The sequence below is a fragment of the Candida albicans genome, chromosome 3 (assembly GCF_000182965.3).
Source record: "Candida albicans SC5314 chromosome 3, complete sequence".
In the NCBI taxonomy this organism is placed as follows: Eukaryota; Fungi; Ascomycota; class Pichiomycetes; order Serinales; family Debaryomycetaceae; genus Candida; species Candida albicans.
Window position 1 is genome coordinate 249,686 of NC_032091.1, and position 23,650 is coordinate 273,335.

Genomic DNA, 23,650 nt, shown 5'->3' on the forward strand with positions numbered 1-23,650 from the left:
TCATCATCCAGAAGATTGTCGGCTAAGTTTTGTTGTTGACCTCTCACTTTTTTTTGTTGTGATGAATCGAGTGTACTGCATATAAGTTTCTGCTAATAAATTTTTTTTTTCTTTCTTTCTTTCTGAGATGCTCTTCCCAAATTTTCAATTAAACCAACCAACCAACCACCAAAGAGTACTTTCTTTCTTTCTTTTCATTAGTTGTTACCACTTACTACTATATCTTTATACACGTGTCTTGGAGTGTTAATAAAGTTAGACTAATATCTCCTGACCATGCTGAAGCCAAGAACTAAAACAACAGAATCGAGTAGAAGACATGCATTCTCTTCATTTCGTGAAAGAGTCGATTCAATTAAAATCGAACCAAGTAAAAAATTAACTAAAAGGGTTTATGATTATATTGATACTGAAGATCAAACTGACTCATATTTTCTTACTACATTGGAACATTGGAAAGAAACTAATTTATCAGGGAATTTCACTGAATTTTTAAATAAAATTGAACAAAATTGTCAATCATTACCACAACTTATTTATCATCAATCAAGTATTTACCAAGCATTATTTGATGCCATTTCCAAGAATGATGTTCATTCAATTCAACCTTTACTTGAATTAATGTCACAATTTATTCATGATTTAGGATCGGATTTTTTACCCTTTTATACTAGGACATTGAAATTATTGACGGATTTAGTATTACTGGTCAATCCCAATGATTTCCAAAATAATAGAAATACTTCAAATGTTTTAGAATGGGCTTTTAATACTTTGGCATTTGCATTCAAATATCTATCACGTAATTTAGCTAGTGATTTAAAACCAACATTTATGGAATTATTACCTTTATTACAATTGACTAAGAAAACCTATATTTCCCGATTTTGTGCAGAAGCATTATCATTTCTTATACGTAAACTGAATCCCGAATCTTTAAATGAAACTGTTCAATTTTCATTATTTGATCAAATCGATATAATATTATATAATGACGCCTATTGTGAATCCTTAACGATTTTATATAGTGAAGCCATGAAAAATACAAAGGGTACTTTCCATTCTAAAGCCAATGTGATTTTCTCCAAACTTATGGAAAATACATTATATAAGGTCGACGCTAAGGCACAACCAAAACTTATTAGTATCATATCCGATATCATACTCGATATTTTGAATCATGGAACAGTGGAAGCATGTGACAAGTTTTATGCGATGGTGACTAAATATTTAAACAGTTTACTTCAAAAAAATGACCCATCAGAAGTCGAATTATTAACTACATATCAAATATTATCCACATTAGCATTTGCCGAATCAGGTAAGAAGATTACTAATTGGGATATTGTTCTTGAAACTGTTGATTTATTAGTTGAAAAATTAAACAGCATCAACATCACCACCACCACCACCACCAAACAGGAATTACTTGAATCATATATTTATTTATTGGTTATTGTGTTTAGAAATGCTGATATTCAATCATTAACTATTAGACACAAGAAATATTTTGATTCAATTTATAATACGCCAGGATTTTTAACATTCACTGAAGCTAGTTTATCAATTGCCAAATCTAAAGTTATCAATTTTGGAATCACAAAACTTGTGCAAAACTATATCAATAACTGTTCCTCCAATGATAGTGAAAAATTGACATATTTCTTGGAGAAGAATGATATTAGTTCAAAATTACAAATTCCTCAATCATTAGTCACTCGGATTGCCAATGAAGTAAATCAAGATTTTGAATCACAATCATTTAAATCAATACATTGGAAATTACTATTATTAAATTTTGCCAACAATTTCCAAGATATAAATTTACAATCTTTGAAAACATTATTGTTTAATTTAGGCAATGGCAATAAAAATCTTGCTGCTATAACTTTAGATATTATTTCTCATAAATTGAAAGAGCTTCTGGATTCTCAAACTACTCATTTGCATGAAGTAACATCGTTTTTGGAAACGAATTTCCATAAATTTGATACATCAGCAAAATTTTTAAATGCAATTAACAATTATGTCAAAACAACTACTCAATCTGGAGACTTTTTATCCAAGGCAATTACATGTTTACATTATCCAACCCATGAATTACGTACAAATGCCATTGAATTGATTTCCACTTTGGTTGGTGATTCCTCATCAACGTATTTATCACAAATTCGTCTTATTGAACAAATTCCTTTAAATATAAGTACTGGAAGAGATATTACTTTACGTATTAGAAATTTGGCTACTGAATTTCTGAAAGAAATAAATCCCAATGATTTAGATAAAAATTTAATTGTTAATTATTTCTTTGGATTACTTTCTAATAAATTCCAACCATCATGGACAGCAGTTTATGAAAGTTTACCACTTATTTCCAGTACTTGCAAACCAGAAATTTGGCAAGTAGCATATAAATTACTTACATTGGATTACACAAATGACGAAAATCATGAAGAAGATGAAGATTTAGTAAATTTCCCGTTTGAAAGCACATTGATTGATTGGCAACCACGTAATTCACGTTTATTAAATAATTTTGAACTGTTTGAAAATTCATATTTGGCACCTTATAGAAACATATCCGAGGCAATTGATAATAGTTTAGAAAGAAATGCCCATTTTGATAATATGGTTAGATCTCATGTTTTAAGTGCTTTGAAAACAGTACCATCAGTGGCTGAAAAGAATGCTGGCAAATTAATCCCCATTATAACCCATCAACAACCAACAACAGATGAAGACGATGGGTTACAATTTTGGTCACGTAAAGATCGTAATGAATTACTTGAATTATTTGCTAAATTCAAAAATTTACGGAAAATACCTGAAGGTGAAGAATTATATGATTATTTACTTGATTATTTATTAACTAGTAAATATGTCAAAGTTCAACAATTAGCTCTCGATGTTTTATTTACATGGAATAATCCATCCATAAACAAATATCGAGATAATTTGAAAAATTTATTAGATGATGCTATATTCAGTGATGAAATTTCCAATTTCATAATGACTAATTCATCTTCTTCTTCTTCTTCATCAACCACAAGTATTATTGAACCACAAGATAAACCAATAGTTATGAAATTTGTTATTAGAATTTTATTTGGTAGAGTTCAAGGATCACCTAAAAGTAATAGTAAACAAGGTAAAAAATTTGCCGTTATATCGGTATTACCAAGTTTAACTAATTCAGAAATTATATCATTTATTGAATTAGGAGCTAATAAAATAGGTTATGAAGGGTTTTTCAGTGGTCAAATTCCAAAAGCAAGTTTAGGACTTGATCAATCAGAATTGAAAAAAATTAGTGGATTTATTAATTTATTACTGGAAGTTTATAATACTTTGGGAGCTAATTATAGCGAATCATTACAAACCACCATCAAACCATTAGTGTTTTCTCTTGTTTCAGCACAAAATAGAATTGAATCAACAAGTTTGGTGGATTCAATCATAACTGAAAAAATGGCGAAAAATATTAGACTGAATGGTATGAGATGTTTAACTGAATTATTTAAAATTATTGGTGATGGGTTTGATTGGAATGATTATTTATCTTTGATATATGATAATTTATTAAATCCAAGAATGGATACATTTGCTGATGAAAATTTACAACAACCTTCAGCTATGCTTAAATTAATATCATTTTGGATTGGTCAATCTAATACATTACCATTTTTATACATTGATGAATTTGCTGCTACAAGAGCCATATTATCCTTATTAAGTAAATCATCAGAAGCTAAAGAAGCAGTGACTATAACAGTATTAGATTTTACTATTAACGCATTGGAACGTAAAGATAATGAAATTGATGAAAAATATTTCACATTATTAGCGTTTGTGGTTGATTCATTGTTACAATATTTGCCTCAAACCATTGAAATGATTTACAATAAAGATGTTGGATCCCGAGCCATAAAAGTTTTATTGTTGTTGATCTCGGGTAAATATATTGAAGATCATGATACCAAATCAAGTTTAATTAAATCCCTCACTATTGCCCTTGAAAAAAATAATAATCAAATTGATTTGGATGATAAGGCAAATATTTTAGTTTCATTATCTTCATTAATTGATGAATATGATTGTGAATTTCATGAAATCCAACCATTATATGAAATTTGTTCAAAATTGTTAAAAATGTTTGCCGCAAGAAACGTTAGAGAAACTTTAGTCGTTGTTATTAATACTTTGGGGAATAAATTCAAACAAATCGAACCAATAGCACCAATTATTGCTGGGCTAAATGCTTATAGTGATAGAATGAGTGAATATGATTTTGAAAAACGTCTTGAAGCATATAGATTGGTGAATGAAGAGTTGTATACAGAGTTAACCCCAATTCAATGGTTACCTCTTTTATATTGTGCATTATTTTTTATCAACGATCGTGATGAATTGGTTATAAGAGTTAATGCCGGTTATATATTGAAAAGATTTGTTGATTGTTATTCCTCTAAAGAAGAACCAAAAGAATATATTCGTCTTCTTAAGGATATTGTGTTACCTAATTTAAAAATTGGTATTAGAAAAGATAATGAAGATGTTCAAACTGAATATATTTTGGTGTTGGAACACATTATTGAACATTCAAAGTATTATACTGATTTAGATGATATGAGAGTTTTAGTTGGCAATACTAGAAATGCTGCTACTGATGATGATGACGATGAAGATGGAGAAGATAATTTTTTCCAAAGTATTAATCATATTCAATTACATCGTCGACAAAAAGTCATCAGAAAATTACGTGACTATAAAGATGATTTGAAAGATAATAGTATTTCCCATTATATTTTACCCATAATTGAAGGTTATGTCACCACCAAAGAGGATAAACTTAGAAATATTGGGTTAGAAGCATTAGAAACCATTGGAGTTTTACTTAAATCAGTTACTTGGAATCAATATAAAGCCATTGTGAAACGATATATTGCCAATTTAAACAAAGCTCAAGATACATTAAAACAACGTGTCAATTTAATCGTTGCTGTTTCATCTGCTTTAGCTCAATCAGTCAAAGAAAACAATACTAATTTACCCGATCAACAAGAACTTGATCAATTTGTATTATATGAGATTTCTCCACCATTATTGAAAATCTTACAAGTGCGTGATGATGAAACTATTGTGGCTCGTGCTCCCTTGGCAGAAGCATTAACCAATTTCATGTTATGTATCACTAAAGAAAAGATTGATGGTGAATTACCGTCAATTTTAACTAGTACATGTCAAGTGATGAGATCAAGATCGGAAGAATTAAGAGATGCCGTAAGGAAAACTTTAGGTAAAATTGCTGTATCTTTAGGACCAAATTATTTGAGTTTTATATTCAAAGAATTGAAAACTGCATTATCAAGAGGTTCACAAATTCATGTTTTGAGTTTCACCGTACATTATTTATTAACTTGTGTGGCCACCATATTAAAACATTCTGATCTTGATGATTGTATTGAGATCATTATTGGAATTGTCATGGAAGATATATTTGGTGCTGCTGGTCAAGAAAAAGATGCTGAAGGTTATACTAGTAAGATGAAAGAAGTTAAATTCAAAAAAAGTTTTGATACAGCAGAAATCGTTGCCTCTAATGTATCATTAAATCAATTTGGTACCATTATTGAACCAATTAAAATGTTATTACAAGAAATGATTTCTCATAAAACTCAAGTTAAACTTGATGAATTACTTCGAAGATTATCATTGGGATTGAATCATAATCAAGAAGCTTCTAATATTGAAATATTACATCTTTGTTACGAAATTTACATGATGTCTAAAGAAAATGATGATGATGATAACGAAACCAATGGGAAACCCAAAGTTAGTGCCAAAGAACAACATTTCCTTACTACTTTGGATAGAAAAGTGAAAAAACGTGTTGATAAATCCCTTTATAAACAAACCATGCAAAGACTTTCATTTGAATTGTTAAGAACAGCAATTTCTCGTCATGATAATTTAATGTCCGTAACCAATTTACAAGGGTTTATCCCCTTATTGGAAGAAGGAGTCAAATCAGAAAATGAAACCGTGATAACGGCATCATTGAAAATTTTAAATATAATAATTCGTTTACCATTCCCTGATCAAGGAATTTTTAAAGCTTGTGCAAGAAGAACATTAATATTAATTAAAGATTCACCTTCAACAAATCTGGATATATGTCAAGCAGCATTAAAATTTTTAGCTACTACTATTAGACATAATCCTGAAGTAACCATGAAAGAATCAGCCATTAGTTATGTTTTGACGAGAATTCAACCTGATTTAGAAGAACCAAATAAACAAGGGTTGGCTTTTAATTTTTTGAAAGCAGTTGTATCCCAACATATCATGATCCCAGAAATTTATGATTTAATGGATAATGTTGCCAAATTAATGATTGTAAACCATTCGAAAGAAATTAGAGATATGTCAAGAAGTGTTTATTTCCAATTTTTAATGGAATATGACCAAGGTAAAGGAAGATTAGAAAAACAATTCAAATATTTGGTTAGTAATTTGACTTATCCAACTGAGGAAGGTCGTCAATCAATAATGGAATTGATTCATTTAATTGTTGTTAAAGCTGGTAAAGATTTATTAAATAAATTGGCATCATCATTTTTCGTGTCATTAGCCAATGTTTTAGTATCTGATGTTTCTTCAAGATGTCGTGAAATGGCTAGTTCATTGATCACAACCATATTGAAAAAATTGGATGATACAAGTAGTATGGAGAAATATTGTCTTGCGTGGATAAAACAATCAACCAATAGTCTTTTGAAAAGATGTGGTCTTAATATTTATAAATTGATTATAATGGCTCGTGGATTTGGTAAAAATAAGGAATTAGACAAGATTGCCTTGGATAATATATTGAATATAATTGAAGCCTCCAGAAACAGCAAAGATGATGACGAGGAGGAAAGAAGTATGCCTAGTACTAGTACTAGTGGTGGTGGTGGTGACGTTGAATGGGAACTTGTTTATGCTTGTCTTTCTACGTTCAGTAGCATTGCATCTATCCTTAAAGATCGAATATTTGAATATCGCAAAATTTGGAATGGAATTATTAATATTTTATTATTTCCTCATTCTTGGATTAGATTAATCACTTGTCGATTAGTCACTATTCTTCTTTCCAATAATGTTGTTAGTGAATCCCGGAAATATGATTTAGAAACAATAGCGACTAAATTGATTCATCAATTACGAGCACCATCGATAACTGAAGATTTAGGTACCCAAATCACCAAAAATTTAGTATTAATTGCCATGAAATGGGAAAAAGAATCTTATGAATGGGATGAGAAATTTGCTAATGATCAATTATTATCGAAAATTTGTGGTATAATTAAACTGGAACATGTACATTCAATTGTTTCAAAGAAATCATGTATTAAATTAACTGCCATGTTTATTCAATTTACTAATGAAACTAGAATTATCAAGATTTCTGAAATGATAATATCGGCATTATATAATTATACTGATCCGACATATGCTACACCAGATGATGAATTGACTAATTTAAGTTTAGAAGCTTTAGAATTGGTTCAAGAAAAAATCGGTACTACTGAATATACTAAATTATATTCCAATGTTAAAGTTAATGTTAATATTAAAAGACAAGAAAGAAAAGCTAAAAGAGCTCAAATGGCAGTGTCGGCTCCAGAAATAGCTGCTAAAAGAAAATTAAAGAAACATGAAAGGGTTAGAGAGAAAAGAAAACATGAAAAAGATATTAATGGTTATTATAAACCAAAGAAAAAGAGAATGATGTAAATTATATATATATATATTACTAATACATATATAAAAAGGTATAGGAGTAATTGATAAAAACAAATCTTGCTTGAATTTATGACTCAGTTGTCTCATTACTTGGATTAACATTCTCTAATGATTTGTTTTCTTCAGCAGCAATGGCACCATTTTCTTCAGATTTTATGACTTTTGTTGTTTGTTTATTCTCATTACTTGATGCTGTTTCAGTAGTTTGTTTAACAATTGGAGAATTTCTCGTTTCATTAGCTTCATCCTCATCACCTTCCTCTTGCTCAGGCTGTGGTGCCAATTTTTGTTTTTTCAAATCAGGTTCACCACCACCACTGCCTCCTCCTCCCTTTTTTTGATTATATTCTGCCATTTCCCGTTGATATCTAATTCTATCATCTTCATATAATTTATAATATGGTCTTCTACGTTCTTCTGATAAATTTTTCCAAGCTTCAGTCATACTTTTAGAAAGATCAGATGCGTTGGGATCATCTTGTTTGATTCTTTCCTTTTCCATTTCACAAAATATTAGATAAGCGTTAGTTGGACGTTTTGGTAAATCTGGATCTCTAGCTTTTTGTTTACCCATTGTGGTACTAGCAACATCTGATGGACCATTTGATGATTTTGATGAACCGGAAGCTAAAGCGATTTTCATTGCTGATGATGATGTTGTTGAGGATGAAGAAGATGATGATGACGATGATTTGGATTTTTTATTACCGGTCTTTGATTTTACTAATGAATCATCTAATATTGTGGGTGTTGGTGGACATGCCATTTCTTCAAAGGCAACAATACCATCTGGCAATTGAGTGGCTCTATCTTCTAATCTTTCCAATAGTATAGCATATTCTAATCTTAATCTTCTAATAGTAGCTTGAGTTCTACTTAAAGCAATTGTGGCAATTTCATTATTTTCTTCAATTTCCAATACACGTTTACGTAATTCTTTACATTTTTGTTTGAATCTCACCTCTTTAAAAAGATTGTTAGTATATAAAAACCGCCAACATATTTAAATAGTAAGCTAGTTGATTCAAAATACATACCTTCACTTTCTGGTATATTATCTCTTGATGGAGCCTTCATAGTTCAATTGATTAGGTTTGTTATTAGTTGATAGAGTTGATTATGATGAACAATTTTTTTTTTTGAGTTCGTGGTTGTCGTTGTCGTCGTTCGTTGTTTTTTTTCTTCTTTCTTTCTTCGTCTTCGTATTGCCAATCCTTTAACAAAGAAACGAATGGTTTGAAATTTTTTAGTCGTAGTTGTTGTTTACATAAGAGTTCCTCTTCTAATTATCATTTAATATATATAATAAAAGACTTTCGGGTACAATAGAAAGATTTACAAATTTAACTTACACCAAGAAATTCGATTTGAATCAACATCAATTGATTTGATAAAAAAAGTATTTCCCAATCCAACCAACTAATTATTCATAAAGCAATAAAGTAGGCGAGGGGGGGGGTTAAGTCACCTGACCAAGACTGGTAATTAAAGTTGATAGACATCAACAGTCAATTCACAAATAACCAAAAGAATGCTTGGGGAAAAAAAAAAAGACTTCATCACACCTCCGGATACTTCTCTAACTTGATTGGAAAAAGAAGTTCTTCAATGAATACATTGGTATCTGATTATTGAACAATTACTACCCATCCCATATGAATCAATTTATTATAACTACTACTCAACCAACTAAAAGACGAGTACGTTTATTTATACACACACACTCTCTCTCCCCAAACCTCAACGTATTTATCAACTTAGACTTTACTAACAATATAAACCCCCTTTTTCCCCCTACAAGAAAGCAGTTTTAGCATGTTTAAATTGTCGGAAATCACATCGTAAATGTATTTTACAAACCAATGAAAATTCATGTCAATCATGTATCACCAAATCAATTGAATGTCAATGGACATCTCAAGAATCGCAAGTTACAACTAACACAAGTGTTAGGAATAAAAAATTTGAAAGATTTAGACAAGAAGAACAAATTTATTCTACTGTTGTTGCCTCTGAAAATCATCAACAAGTAAATGGTGGTTCTAGTGGTGGATCTATTGGTGGTGGTAGTGGGAGTGGTAATGGGAAATTTCAATTTATATGTTCAACTCATCCTATTGCGTCATTTTTAAGTACTGATAAATTCCTATGTTTTGATGGTGATAAATTTGGATTATTTAATCCTTGGAGAAGTTCCCCCAATATTGAAACAGCAACTTCTACCACCTCTATAGAAGATGATAATCCAAATTTAACTGAATATTTAAATCGTGAAGGAGCTTTTATATTACCACCAATTTCTGAACAACGACAATTGATGGAAATTTTCATTAATAAAATATATCCATTTTTCCCCGTTATTGAAATATCTGATAATAAAGATTCATTAAATAAATTTCCTCCATTATTATTAAATGCAATTTTTTTAGTAGCATCAAGATGTTTACCCCAGAATGATAATAAAGATAACAACAACAACAATAACCAACCTATAAGAGAACGATGTCAAGAATTATTTGAAAGGTGTAAATTATTAGAACTTTGTGAAAATAATAAAATTGCTTTAATTCAATCATTTTTATTAATGTCAATTCATGAAGAAGGTATAAATGGAAGTTCATTATCAAAAGAATATATCACTAGAGCTTGTAATTTATGTGGAGATTTAGGTATTACTACGTTAAGTGGTTCAAATGGTACGGCGGTTCAAGATACTCAACATCGAGTTTATAAAAAACTTTATTATGATAAATCAATATTAATAAGATTATTTTGGATTTCTTATGCTTGTGATATATTAAGTGCTTCTACTCATGCAAGAGAAGTATATTATAATATGAATGATGTATTTATTGATGATGTACCTAAAGAATTCCCTGAATTGATCAAATTTGTTGAATTACTGACATTACTTTATCGTACTTTGGGTAGTCATTATCGACCTCATAAAGGACGAATCATTGATGAAAAATTATTTACCGATATACAAAATTGGAATTCTTTGGTTGATCATCCATGGTTGAAATTGTTATATTCATATATTTGTATGATAAATTTACGTTGTGAAGTAGATCCAATAACATTAGATCCACAATTGATAAATTCATTACAAATTCAATTTGATAATGTTGCCAATATTGATCCATTTTGGTTTAAATTCCATATTGTTGGTGTACATAGTTTATTACATGTAACTTCATTATTAAATCTTCTTGGTAATAATGATGAAAATTTGGATACTAATAATAAGATCAAAACCCGGTTGGAAGATTTGAAAGAAATATGGTGGCTTGCAGCTTCAGGTCTCAAATTATTTGGCAAATAGAAATTAGATAGAAACTAGATAGATAAACTTTATTTTTAATAGACATTATTTGTATTTATAACTGATATTATGGGACCAATTAATCTTTCCCATGGTTCAAAAACTGTTATCAATGTACCAAATATGAAAAATACATACATTCGAGAAACAATTAATCCCCAAATCAAATGATAAATCATTGAATTAATCACTGCCAACATGATTTGAACAATTTCTATCAAAAAGTCCCACATTTCCTCAACTTGCCCTGCTCCTGCTGCTTCACCACCACCATTACTAGTATAACTCCTTTTCATTATTATTATAGATCCAACTAATTTCTTGATGGGCAGCAGTAATATTATCTTATGTATTATAAATTGATCAATATTATAAATCCAATCATGTACAACATAAATCAATTCAAAATATTTAAATTGTATACGTTTTAATTGATTGGGATCACCATATTTATCATCTAATAATATTGAACAATATATTGGTTGAATTTGACAATATTGTTTTGATAATAATCCAATTTTAAAATTTATCAGTAAATTATTTATCATTTCAGGGTTAATAAATTTGGGGATTAAATAAATTGATAATAATATGGGGATAATGAAAAATACCAAGATTTTGAAATTATCTTGATTAAAAGATATTGATGTTCTTGATATTAATGGCATGATTGGGGGGAGGAGAGAGAGGAGTCTGTCTATCTATTATAACATTGCTAGTTTGTTTGTGAAGAAGATTGATATTGATAGGTCGAAAGAATAATTGAGTTATGATGATGTAATTAATTATCAGACGCACATTGATTGAAAAAAGAAAAGGGGGAAGGGAGGAAACAAAAAAGTTACCCCAAATTACACAACAACAACAACCATCTTTCATTAATCTTCATCATTTAGATCTAGATGTTTATTAAAAAAAATTGATTAAAGTAATAAAGAGTATATTAACAGTTGATTCTATGAATATAGATGTAAAAAAAAATTATATGTTTGAGTTGCATAAAATAAACTCTACCCGGGACTCGAACCCGGAGTCTTTCCTTGGTTCTCGTGTTTTTAATAGGAGAGGAACGCTTTACCTTTAAGCTAGCAGAGCAATCAACAAACTTTTCAAAATTCGGGTTTAAGTGTTTGTGAGTGGTATAAACGGATTGTCTGTTATTTTTGATGTAAAAGGTATACTGGTCTTTAAAGAAATGTATATGAATACTTATAAGCACAGTATTTTTAAAAAAAGATAACCAGCAGACATCTCTAGAGATGCTTCGAATATTGCTTGTTCCTCTTTGGAAAAAAAAAGAGTCTAGTTGATTCTTTGGGATATTTCTTTTCCTGGAGTCTCAATACCATATGTTGATAGTCCAAGATATTTAACAAACCCTTTGATGGTTTGTTTACCACAGTTGTGGATATTTCAGGGTGAATGTTTAAATCCATTGTATGATTTTGTTTAATTCACGTATTTYYTTGTCTATTATATCTCGTAATACTCTTTATATTTACGCACATCGGATAAAAACCATACAAGAAATAATTTTTGATTATATATACCCGATTGTAATGTTTTATTAAACACGTTATTTCGATACCCGTAGATAGCTATGGCATTAAAAACAAGGCTGAGTATAATTGTCATCACCAAGAAGGAGATAGTTTTAAAGTCGACAAGAAAAAAATAACCAGAAAGAGCAGTAATTTTTTGCAATTTATGTTATCAATTGATTAAGAATATGTAAAAGCGCAATATTGGTTCTGAGGGGGGAGTGGGGGGTGTGATTCTTTTGAAATAATCCAATGGTTGGATTTTTCAATGAGGTATGTCTATGCGTTAAACTTTTTTAATCCAACTTTATTTGTTTTTGGGGTTTAAGATATTTTAAATAATGTAACCAGATGTATGGGGAAAAGAAATTACCATAGAAGAAGAATTAATCTGAATCTAAACTTTATTACTTCCTCTTTTCTTGCAACCCAATTTGGTTGGTGGTCATGACAAAAGATTGACTAAGTTGAGCGCAACTGGTAGCAACTATTTTTTGCTTATTGTTTTTTAAATTTTTTTTACTTTGCCACACCTCCCTCCCTTCCTCCTCCGGAGAAAGTAAGTGATTTGAAATTCACATAGCCCATAATTTAGTTAAAGAAGTATATAGTTTGTTGTTGTTGTTTCTTTTTTTTTTTTTTTGACAAGTGACCATAACCAATAATATACTTTCTAAACAAAGTAATTGATTCCTTCTTGTTCTTTTCTATTGCAGTTTGAAAACAATACTGATTAACAAAGAGTATGTAGATTTCCATACATACACAAAAGAGATCTTACTAAGTTAAGGGCAATGCCGCACAAGACTTTTATTGTTTTTTTTTCACACATGACGCGGTCTTAATTTCCGTCTAACTTTGAAAAATTGTGGAGGGTGTGTGTGTGTGTGACTGTCAGGCTTTTTGAATAACACAACCATAATACTACTATTAAGCCTGTGTATTCCAAAAAAGAAATACCCTGTGAGAAAACTATCAGTGTGACCAAAAACATATCATATATATATATATACCAGGCGCAAGCAACAAGCAACAAGGAAAAGAAACAAACTAAATTTAACTTAACCAAAGAAAAAGATAGACAAGAAAATTTAATTGATATCTACTACACAATTTGAAAATAATGCGTATCTTGAGTTGTTGTCGTTGTCCCCCCCTCTCCCCAATTAATCAGATTATAAACGAATGGCTTATAATATAACATAACAGTTGCAGTAGATTTAATTACACTATATCCACATACGAATACGGCACCAAAAAAAAGAAAGAATTAATTAATTTAGTGCATAATTTTAGTTGATTTTTAATAATGTGGTGATTACTAAATGGTTGTTGATTCCGTGTAATGATTGTTGATTGTTTTTTTCTTGGGGGGGGGGCGGCGAGGAGAAGGAGTTAATATTTTTGACACAGCCACCTTTTGTAGCGCATTTGTTTGATTTCTTTTTTGTTTTGTTTTACACTACTACTACTGCCACCACAATTTAATATCCTGTCCCCCCTACTCCTCCTTTCTTTTGTACCAGTGGGCGTCAGTTACCGTCATATTGTACTGGTTTCCATTGTTTTGATGAATTGGTATTAATTTGTAACACCTATACACTCACCCACTCTCGTACCACTCTCGTACCACCACCAGCATGCAGTTTCTGTGGGCTCACAATGCATGGGCATAATTTTTTTTTCTTGGTCTCTCAATATTAAACCTCTTCCTGTTTCAGTTTTACTCTCTTAAACCTCCTACTCCTATCATATTTGTGATTCCCTCTTTCTTGGTTCAATAAATTCCAATAGCATTTCTATTTTTCTTATTTGTCATTAGAAGGAAGGGGGAAGGGGGCATTGTAAGAAAGACAATCATCATTACTATTTTTTTATGACAGACAGAACGACAAGGTAAAATGAAAGCAATCGAAAATCAATTTCATCATCATTACTCTCCAAGAAAACCAAACAAAMMAAAAACAAGGCGCAAAACATCTTAAATATTGTACTAGTACTAGTACTAGTATTATCTCTTTCATTATTGGATTTGTCACACTTCCACTATAAAATTTCATCTATTATTACTGTATATTCTATTCTATTCTGTTCATATCAGTATAATTCTTGTGGTGTTGTTTATCTTTAATTCCTTTCAAAAAAATTTTTAGTTCTCAAATTGGATAAAATTTTTAAAACTTGCATTAAATAAATACTTACGTATATTAATCATCCATCTATCAAAATACTTGCATATATATATATATATATAACCAACAACTAATTTCCCACCAGGATAAATTTTTTTTTTTTTTATTTTCAGAAAGAAAACCCTTTCTTTCAAATTATCAACACTTACTTTATACTGTTTTATTATAATTATCATTTATTAATTAATTATTATTTAATTTAATCTACTATTTATCTAGAAGAGAGAGTTATTATTATTTCTTTCAACACATTTTCCTTTCCAAAGCAAAGCAAAATTTTGAGTTCATATATACAAATTAAACATTATTACTTATCCTCATATTTATATTTATATTCCGTACTATGGCTCCAAGAACACCAGCCGATAAGCTTGGTCATGCATCTACATTACAACTCCCCACATACGACAATGATGATCAATCTTCAACCAATTCAACTACCCCTTTACATAAAGATACACCAGAAGAAACTACCGATACATCGACAACAACTAATGATGTTGAACCATTTCATCCTCCTAAACTACTTAGTAAAACCACTACTTCACCATCCATAAAACTTACATCCATGTTATCCAAAACTTCTACTAAACAAAATCCAAATTTCCCAATAAGTTTACAATCATTAAGTGAACTTCATGATCCTAAATCTTTGAAACAATTATATGATTTAGGTGGAATTGATAATTTATTGGCTCTGTTACATACTTCATTCGATGGTCTTAATGAACATAATGAAACTGATTTATCTCAACGGAAACAGTATTTTGGTATCAATAGATTACCTCAGAAAGTTCAAAAAAGTTTTCTTAAATTATGTTGGGAAGCTTTAAAAGATAAAGTATTAGTCATATTATGTATTGCTGCCATTGTTTCATTAGCTTTAGGTTGTTATGAAAGCTTTGGTAGTGGGACTCATTATGATGATGAAGGTTTACCATTACCAAAAGTTGATTATGTTGAAGGTGTCGCCATTTTAGTAGCCGTTGCCATTGTTGTTTTAGTTGGTGCCGCTAATGATTATCAAAAGGAACGTCAATTTGCTAAATTAAATGCTAAAAAAGAAGATCGTGAAGTGATTGTTGTTAGAAATGGTGGTGAACAAAAATTGATTTCTATTTATGATTTAATGGTCGGTGATGTTATAAATTTACAAACTGGTGATGTTGTCCCTGCTGATTGTATTTTAATCCAGGGGGAAGTCGAATGTGATGAATCAGCTTTAACTGGTGAATCACATACTATTCATAAAGTCCCCGTTGCTAAAGCCATGAAAGTTTATCAAAATCATTTACCTACTAATGAAGATATCGGTAGTACTCAAATAAAATTCCGTGATCCTTATTTAATTTCTGGTGCTAAAGTCTTATCAGGGTTAGGTAACGCCGTTATTACCGCTGTGGGGACCAATTCTATTCATGGTAGAACCATGATGAGTTTAAATCATGAACCAGAAAGTACTCCTATGCAAGTACGTTTGAATGATTTGGCAGAAGGGATTTCTAAATATGGGTTCCTTGCTGCCATTGTTTTATTTGTGGTTTTATTCATTAGATTCTGTGTTGAAATTGCTCCTAATGGTAATATGAATGGTGCTGAACCAGCAGATAAAGGTAAAAGATTTATTGATATTATTATCACTGCTGTGACAATTGTTGTTGTGGCCATACCAGAAGGATTACCATTAGCTGTCACTTTGGCTTTAGCATTTGCCACCACAAGAATGGCTCAAAATGGTAATTTGGTCAGAGTATTGAAAAGTTGTGAAACTATGGGAGGAGCAACGGCAGTTTGTTCTGATAAAACTGGTACTTTAACAGAAAATAAAATGAGAATAGTAAGAGGATTTTTCGGATTAAATAAACAAGGTCAACCATTAGAATTTAATGATACCGTGGGTAATCAACATGATGAACCAACATCAATAGATATTATTAATAATGAAATTAGCAGTGAACAAAAAGTTTATCTTACCACTAATATTATACTTAATTCTACTGCATTTGAAAATTCCGAATATGATGAAGAAAAAGCTAAACTTGCAAGACAAAAACCTCCAAAACAAAGTTTTTTCAGTAGTCTTTTCAAGAATTCCAAGAAATCCCAATATCAACAAATGGGATTAGTTGATGAACCTTATTTAGGTAATAAAACTGAATCGGCATTACTTACATTAGCCAAAGATAAATTCCATTTATTCGATAATAAATCATTAGAAACTTGTCGACAAGAGAATAATGGTGATGTGATTCAAGTTATCCCATTTGAAAGTTCACGTAAATGGGCTGGTATCGTTATGAAAATCCCTAATGGATTTAGACTTTATGTTAAAGGAGCAGCAGAAATTATTTTTAAAAATTGTGGATTTGAAAATAATATTAATGATGAATTAATCAAATTGGATCGATCTAAACGTGATGATGTATTATCGAAAATTGATGAATATGCTAATGATGCATTAAGAGCAATTGCTTTGGCCCATCGTGATTTTGTTGGTATTTCATCATGGCCACCATCAGAATTAAGTTCTTCCTCCGAGAATAAGAAAACCACAACCACTGCAAAGGAAGCTGATCCAGCAAAATTAATTAATACTTCATCTAGTGCTAGTGAAATTCATAAAATGTTTATTCTTGATGCATTAGTAGGTATACAAGATCCATTGAAAAAGGGAGTTGCTGAAGCCGTATTACAATGTAAACGTGCAGGAGTCACTGTTCGTATGGTCACCGGGGATAATATCAATACTGCTAAATCCATTAGTAAAGAATGTAATATTCTTACCCTGGATGATTTATCAAATGAATATTCATGTATGGAAGGACCACAATTTAGAAAATTATCTATTCAAAAAAGACGAGAAATTGTACCTCAATTGAAAGTTTTAGCAAGATCATCACCAGAAGATAAACGTATACTTGTTGATACATTAAGAAAAGCTGGTGAAGTAGTTGCTGTTACTGGTGATGGTACTAATGATGCTCCAGCATTGAAATTGGCTGATGTTGGGTTTTCTATGGGGATTGCTGGGACTGAAGTTGCTCGTGAAGCTTCTGATATTATTTTAATGACTGATGATTTCACTGATATTGTTCAAGCAATTAAATGGGGGAGAACTGTTTCTACATCGATCAAAAAATTCATTCAATTTCAATTAACTGTTAATATTACTGCTTGTGTATTAACATTTGTTTCCGCTGTGGCATCATCAGAAAATAAATCGGTATTGACGGCAGTTCAATTATTATGGGTTAATTTAATTATGGATACTTTAGCTGCATTAGCATTAGCCACTGATAAACCTGATGATTCATTCCTTAATAGAAAACCTGCTGGTCGGACAGCACCATTAATTTCAACATCAATGTGGAAAATGATTATTGGGCAATCAATGACTCAATTAATTATTACATTTATTTTACATTTTGCCGGTAAACAATTATTTTTCCCTGGTCAATCTCATATTAATAATCATCTGGAAAAACAATTGGCCGCTATGACTTTTAATACTTTTGTTTGGTTACAATTTTGGAAATTATTCGTCACGAGAAAATTAGATGAAGCTGATGAAATAACTACCATACGGGGAAGAATTAGTAGAGAAAATTTAGATTTTTTCCAACATTTATTTAGAAATTGGTATTTTATAACTATTGCTTTGATTATTGGTGGGTTCCAAATTTTAATTATGTTTGTTGGTGGTGCAGCATTTAGTATTGCTCGTCAAACTCCAGGAATGTGGGCTACTGCTATATTATGTGGATTTTTAAGTATCCCAGTGGGACTTTTAATTAGAATAATACCAAATATTTGGATTGAAACTATTTTCCCAACTAAAGCATTTAAAAAATTCCTTTATATTGTTGGATTTGGTTGGTTAAAATTTAGAAAAAATAAAAAAACCAAGGATAATGAAGAAGATGATGAAATGGATTTAGAAGGTGGTGGTAATTCCGATTTAAAAGAATCAAAGGAATAGATTAAAAGTGGATGTTGTTTTTAATATTATTATTATTATTTAATTAATTAATTAATTAATTGGAGACAATTGTTGTTGTGGTTGTTATTTATTGTATTTTATTTCAAAAGAATATGTATTCTTTCCATAGATGTTTATTAGACACGTTTTAATGTATATTGATTTTACAAATAGTTTTTTGAGTTGACACTTATCAGTAAACATTATCGAGTTTTCCACAAAAAGATAAGTAATCAAAAAGACTTAAATATAATTCTTATAGTTTTGATGCCACCGCATTTGGTAGCATAATCTACTTGTAGAAGAAGACGAAAGACATATTTTATATAAAATAGAAAAGTTTGTATTGTGAATAAGTTTATACACATATAATATATACTTTTTAAACCAAAAATAATAATGTTAACTATCCAGTAATAAGTAATAGTAGTTATACATATGTATAAAGAAAAACCGAAAAAATAACTAAAATCTGTTAAACAAATCTGTCGAAGAAGGGGGGGCAAAAATAATTAATTAACAACAATCAATTAAATATCACCAAAAATGATATTATAAAAATTGATGAAAATAATTGATGGTTAGTAAAAAAAATTGGAAAATGGGAAAAAGGGGGGGGTATCATATATAATTCCATATTATCATTATCAATAAAAAAAAAACAACCTTAAATTCTATCTTTTGTAGCAATAATAATAATAATAACAATAATATGGTAATGTTCAAAAATAAAACATGGAAACAATTAAATTTCCAAACCGAAATAATTAACAAAATAAAAATGAAAACAATTTATAATTAAGTTTATACTCTAACACATTGACAAATCCAACCTGGTTGTGGAGTCCATGTAACACCACCACTACCACTTGGGAAACCATCATCTGTAGTAGTAGTAGTAGCACCAGTACCAGTACCAGTAGATTTAGATGGAGATGGAATTGGTGCACTAGAAGTGTTTGGTTTGTCTGTAGAAGGAGTACCAGTTGGAACAGTAACAACAGTAGTACCTTCAGAATAAGTAACAGTACTAGTGTATCCTGGACCAGTAATAGTTTCACTGGTTGGTTTGGTAACCGTGACTGTTACAACAGTACCTGCTGGACCAGTTGGAGAAGGTTTGGTGTTGGATTCAGTACCAGATGGTTTGGTGTTTGGACCAGTTGGAGAAGTCTTAGTATTAGATTCAGATGGTTTAGTAGCTGGACCAGTTGGTGTGGTGATAACATTAGTACCAGAAGTTAAAGTAACAGTGGTAGTGTATCCTGAACCAGTAATAGTTTGAACAGTTGGTTTGGTGACAGTAACAGTAACAACAGAGCCGCCTGGACTAGATGGACCAGTGGCTGAACCTGATGGTTTAGTGGCTGGATCAGTTGGGGTAGCTTCAGAACCTGTACCAGTTGGTTTAGTAGCAGTACCAGTTGGTGATGTAATAACATTAGTACCTGGAGTTAAAGTGAAAACAGTGGTGAATCCTGGACCAGTAATAGTAATAACAGATTGTTCTGGAACTGAAGTGGTAAGGGTGGTGACTGGACCAGTTGGAGAAGTCTTAGATTCAATACCAGTTGGTTTGGTGTTTGGACCAGTTGGTTCAGTAGCTGGACCAGTTGGTGTAGTAATGACGTTAGTACCAGAAGTTAAAGTAACAGTGGTAGTGTATCCTGAACCAGTAATAGTTTGAACAGTTGGTTTGGTAACAGTGACAGTGACAACAGAACCGCCTGGACCAGTTGGTTTAGTAGATGGGCCGGTTGGTTCAGTAGCTGGACCAGTTGGGGAGGTGATAACATTGGTACCTGGAGTTAAGGTAACGGTGGTGGAGAAACCTGGACCAGTAATAGTTTCAACAGTTGATTCGGTAACAGTAACAGTGACAACAGAGCCGCCTGGACCAGTTGGTTTAGTAGATGGACCGGTTGGTTCAGTAGCTGGACCAGTTGGGGAGGTGATAACATTGGTACCTGGAGTTAAGGTAACGGTGGTGGAGAAACCTGGACCAGTGATGGTTTCAACAGTTGATTCGGTAACAGTAACAGTGACAACAGAACCGCCTGGACCAGTTGGTTTAGTAGATGGACCGGTTGGTTCAGTAGCTGGGCCAGTTGGTGTAGTTTTAGATTCAGAATCAGATGGGTTAGTAGCTGGACCGGTTGGTGTAGTGATAACATTAGTACCTGGAGTTAAAGTGAAAACAGTGGTGAAACCTGGACCAGTAATAGTAATAACAGATTGTTCCGGAACTGAAGTGGTGACTGGGCCAGTTGGAGAAGTACCTGGAGTAGATTCAGTACCTGGTTTGGTGTTTGGACCGGTTGGTTCAGTGGCTGGGGTAGATTCAGTACCTGGCTTAGTGTTTGGACCGGTTGGTTCAGTGGCTGGGGTAGATTCAGTACCTGGCTTAGTGTTTGGACCGGTTGGTTCAGTGGCTGGGGTAGATTCAGTACCTGGTTTAGTGTTTGGGCCAGTTGGGGAAGTACCTGGAGTAGTGTTTGGACCAGTTGGAACAGTAGCAGTGTCAGTACCTGGTTTAGTGTTTGAGCCAGTTGGGGAAGTACCTGTAGTAGTGTTTGGACCAGTTGGAACAGTAGCAGTGTCAGTACCTGGTTTAGTGTTTGGAACAGTGGCAGTTGGAGTTGGAAGAGTGACAGTTTCAGTACCTGGAGTAATTGTAACGGTAGTTGGTGGAATAGTAGCAACAGTAGTACCTGGAGTTAAAGTAACAGTAGTAACACTACCACCCCAGGTGACAACACCAGTAGTATAAGTACTAATCACAATTGTGGTATGAGTTTGAGGAATTCTGGTAGTACATGGTTTTGGAGGTGGACATTTTTTACCACCACATGGACTTGGAGGAATAGTTGGTGGTGGTGGTCTTGGGAAAACACAGTTAAGAAGACCTTCAACAATTGGAAGAATACAAGCAGATGATGTTGAAGCAAGCACAGTTGCTGCAGCGACGTTAGAAAACTTCATTTTTCAGTGATGGAGTGGGTGAAGAAGAAGAAGTTTCTTTATTTGATGATGTTGAAAAAACTTGAACTAAAACAAAAAAAAAAAAACCAAGATTGAATTGTAGAATTTGAAGGATATTGGTAACCCTATTTATAGTTTTATCTTGATGATGATTTTCTCTATGAGAGGATAATTGACATCCACACTCGTATTAGCAAATTACCATTTGACATAAATTGTTGAAACTCAATTCTCTGTCCCATTCCAACATACCAACTGAATATTTCCATTATGTAAACAGCAATAAAGTAATTTGCGTTTCGAAATCAAATGAAATGGGGGTCCACATCATTATTGTTTTTATTTCTTCTTTTTTTTTTTTTTGCAGCAAAATAGACTTAACAAAACTAGTCAGGATTGAGATGTTTTGTGTAATTTTGTTTGTTTATTGTTCGTTCAAAAGGATTTACGCACCCACAGCATACCAATATGAAGCTGAAAAGTAGAAACTGTCAATCTAACATTCAACAATAGCAGTAAATCTAAAAATAAAAATATTAACTGTTTACCAGTATAGTAGACAATTTGTGGGAAGATGATATGTGGAGGTCTGTCATTCAGAAACACTGAGAAAGCTCAAACAACAAAGTGAAAGTTGTTGACAATTTTTTTTTTTTTTTCAAGTTGTTGTTGTTGGGTGTTGAAAACTAGAAATTTTTATTTTCTCTCCTAAAGAATATTTGTTCAATACACGCCCTACTTGTTTCATTGTCAAGTTTCAATGACAGATGTATTATCCTCTTAATCCACTTGGTATCTCTCTTATTTATTTACTGTTTTTTTCAATTGTGTTTTTGTAAATGTATAAAGTCAGTTTTATTACCTATCTACTGGTGATGTTCTACATTACAAATTTCCTACCAATTGTTGTATGTATAGTCGTGTGATCTGGCTATTCTTCATTTGCAACATCTTAAAATGTGAATTAAACCACCATAAAAAGAAATCTAATTGGAACTTTGTTATAACAATCAGCAAAGATTTACCATTACCCAATTTTAAATTTGAAAAATAAAACAAAGCTGAAACTTACATTCAATTTCTATGGGATGTTCTTGCTGGTTCCATTTTTGATTGAGAGATTTAATTAACACAGTTAGTTAGTTGTTGTTGGTGGGTGCAGATGAAATCTCAAATGATTAAGTCATATCTGTAGATAATAAATAAATAAGATTTGAGAAAAAGAGGCTTGTTAATGCAGGTTATTTGATTACTTTAATGTCATTAAACAGCCATAGCCAAATGACAAAACTAGTGAATACGAAAGCTAATGATCAATCTTTCACATTATCATCATTTGCAGAGTGCATAGGGATGGACAAACAAGATTGTTATGAAATACTCAACCACAATGTAAACATGTTCAATTAACTTTCTGTATTTGTCAACTAATAGACTAAAGATGCAATTAAGCTTTTAACATTAGAGATTGATTGGTATTCATCTATAAAGCAATTGAATAAGGGGTTGTTGAATGAAACTTTTAAGCGAGTGGAGTGGACTAAATGCTCAAGCTCAAGGGAACGGCTGGTAAGGACCAGTTTGAGCAAACATATTTTTGTTTTGTCAGGGATATCTCAATTGGGATTTTATTCAGCTCAATTCGTTAGTAAATTCGGTGTATTGTTGCGTATAGGCATAGATCAACAAATGAGTAAGGCAAAGAGCCACAGGTTTCAGAATATTGGTTGACAGCAGCAAGGTTATTTTCTGTTTAAGTATGAGTCTACATTGCTCCTGTTGTTGAGTATTGTCTTGTTGAAGAATAAATTGGAGTTGTAAATCATTATTATACTCACTTTTT

The 23,650-nt window shown here is 31.5% G+C and overlaps 6 protein-coding genes and 1 non-coding gene across 7 annotated transcripts; 3 read left to right on the forward strand and 4 right to left on the reverse strand. All coding sequences in view use genetic code 12, as the record gives it.

Moving 5' to 3' along the window:
• Positions 1 to 276: 276 nt before the first annotated feature.
• On the forward strand, positions 277 to 7,779 carry UTP20 (Utp20p; the record flags this gene model as incomplete). The annotated part of the gene is made up of 1 exon (XM_705349.2): positions 277 to 7,779. One exon carries the CDS (start codon positions 277 to 279, stop codon positions 7,777 to 7,779), a length of 7,503 nt encoding a protein of 2,500 aa, XP_710441.2.
• A 76-nt stretch (positions 7,780 to 7,855) lies between these two features.
• On the reverse strand, positions 7,856 to 8,865 carry CAALFM_C301210CA (uncharacterized protein; the record flags this gene model as incomplete). The annotated part of the gene is made up of 2 exons (XM_019475284.1): positions 7,856 to 8,751; positions 8,826 to 8,865. 2 exons carry the CDS (start codon positions 8,863 to 8,865, stop codon positions 7,856 to 7,858), a joined length of 936 nt encoding a protein of 311 aa, XP_019330829.1.
• A 1,240-nt stretch (positions 8,866 to 10,105) lies between these two features.
• CAALFM_C301220WA (uncharacterized protein) lies at positions 10,106 to 11,113 on the forward strand (the record flags this gene model as incomplete). The annotated part of the gene is made up of 1 exon (XM_716707.1): positions 10,106 to 11,113. The coding sequence occupies one exon, from the start codon at positions 10,106 to 10,108 to the stop codon at positions 11,111 to 11,113; it is 1,008 nt and encodes a 335-aa protein (XP_721800.1).
• Positions 11,114 to 11,148: 35 nt separating this feature from the next.
• CAALFM_C301230CA (uncharacterized protein) lies at positions 11,149 to 11,781 on the reverse strand (the record flags this gene model as incomplete). The annotated part of the gene is made up of 1 exon (XM_716706.1): positions 11,149 to 11,781. One exon carries the CDS (start codon positions 11,779 to 11,781, stop codon positions 11,149 to 11,151), a length of 633 nt encoding a protein of 210 aa, XP_721799.1.
• A 338-nt stretch (positions 11,782 to 12,119) lies between these two features.
• Positions 12,120 to 12,208, reverse strand: tR(CCU)1. The gene is given in 2 exon segments: positions 12,120 to 12,155; positions 12,173 to 12,208. It is a non-coding gene; the product is annotated as a tRNA-Arg (tRNA).
• A 2,981-nt stretch (positions 12,209 to 15,189) lies between these two features.
• PMC1 (calcium-transporting ATPase) lies at positions 15,190 to 18,825 on the forward strand (the record flags this gene model as incomplete). The annotated part of the gene is made up of 1 exon (XM_716705.1): positions 15,190 to 18,825. One exon carries the CDS (start codon positions 15,190 to 15,192, stop codon positions 18,823 to 18,825), a length of 3,636 nt encoding a protein of 1,211 aa, XP_721798.1.
• Positions 18,826 to 19,629: 804 nt separating this feature from the next.
• Positions 19,630 to 21,807, reverse strand: CAALFM_C301260CA (uncharacterized protein; the record flags this gene model as incomplete). Its single annotated transcript, XM_716703.1, has 1 exon — positions 19,630 to 21,807. The coding sequence occupies one exon, from the start codon at positions 21,805 to 21,807 to the stop codon at positions 19,630 to 19,632; it is 2,178 nt and encodes a 725-aa protein (XP_721796.1).
• Between the last annotated feature and the right edge of the window lie 1,843 nt (positions 21,808 to 23,650).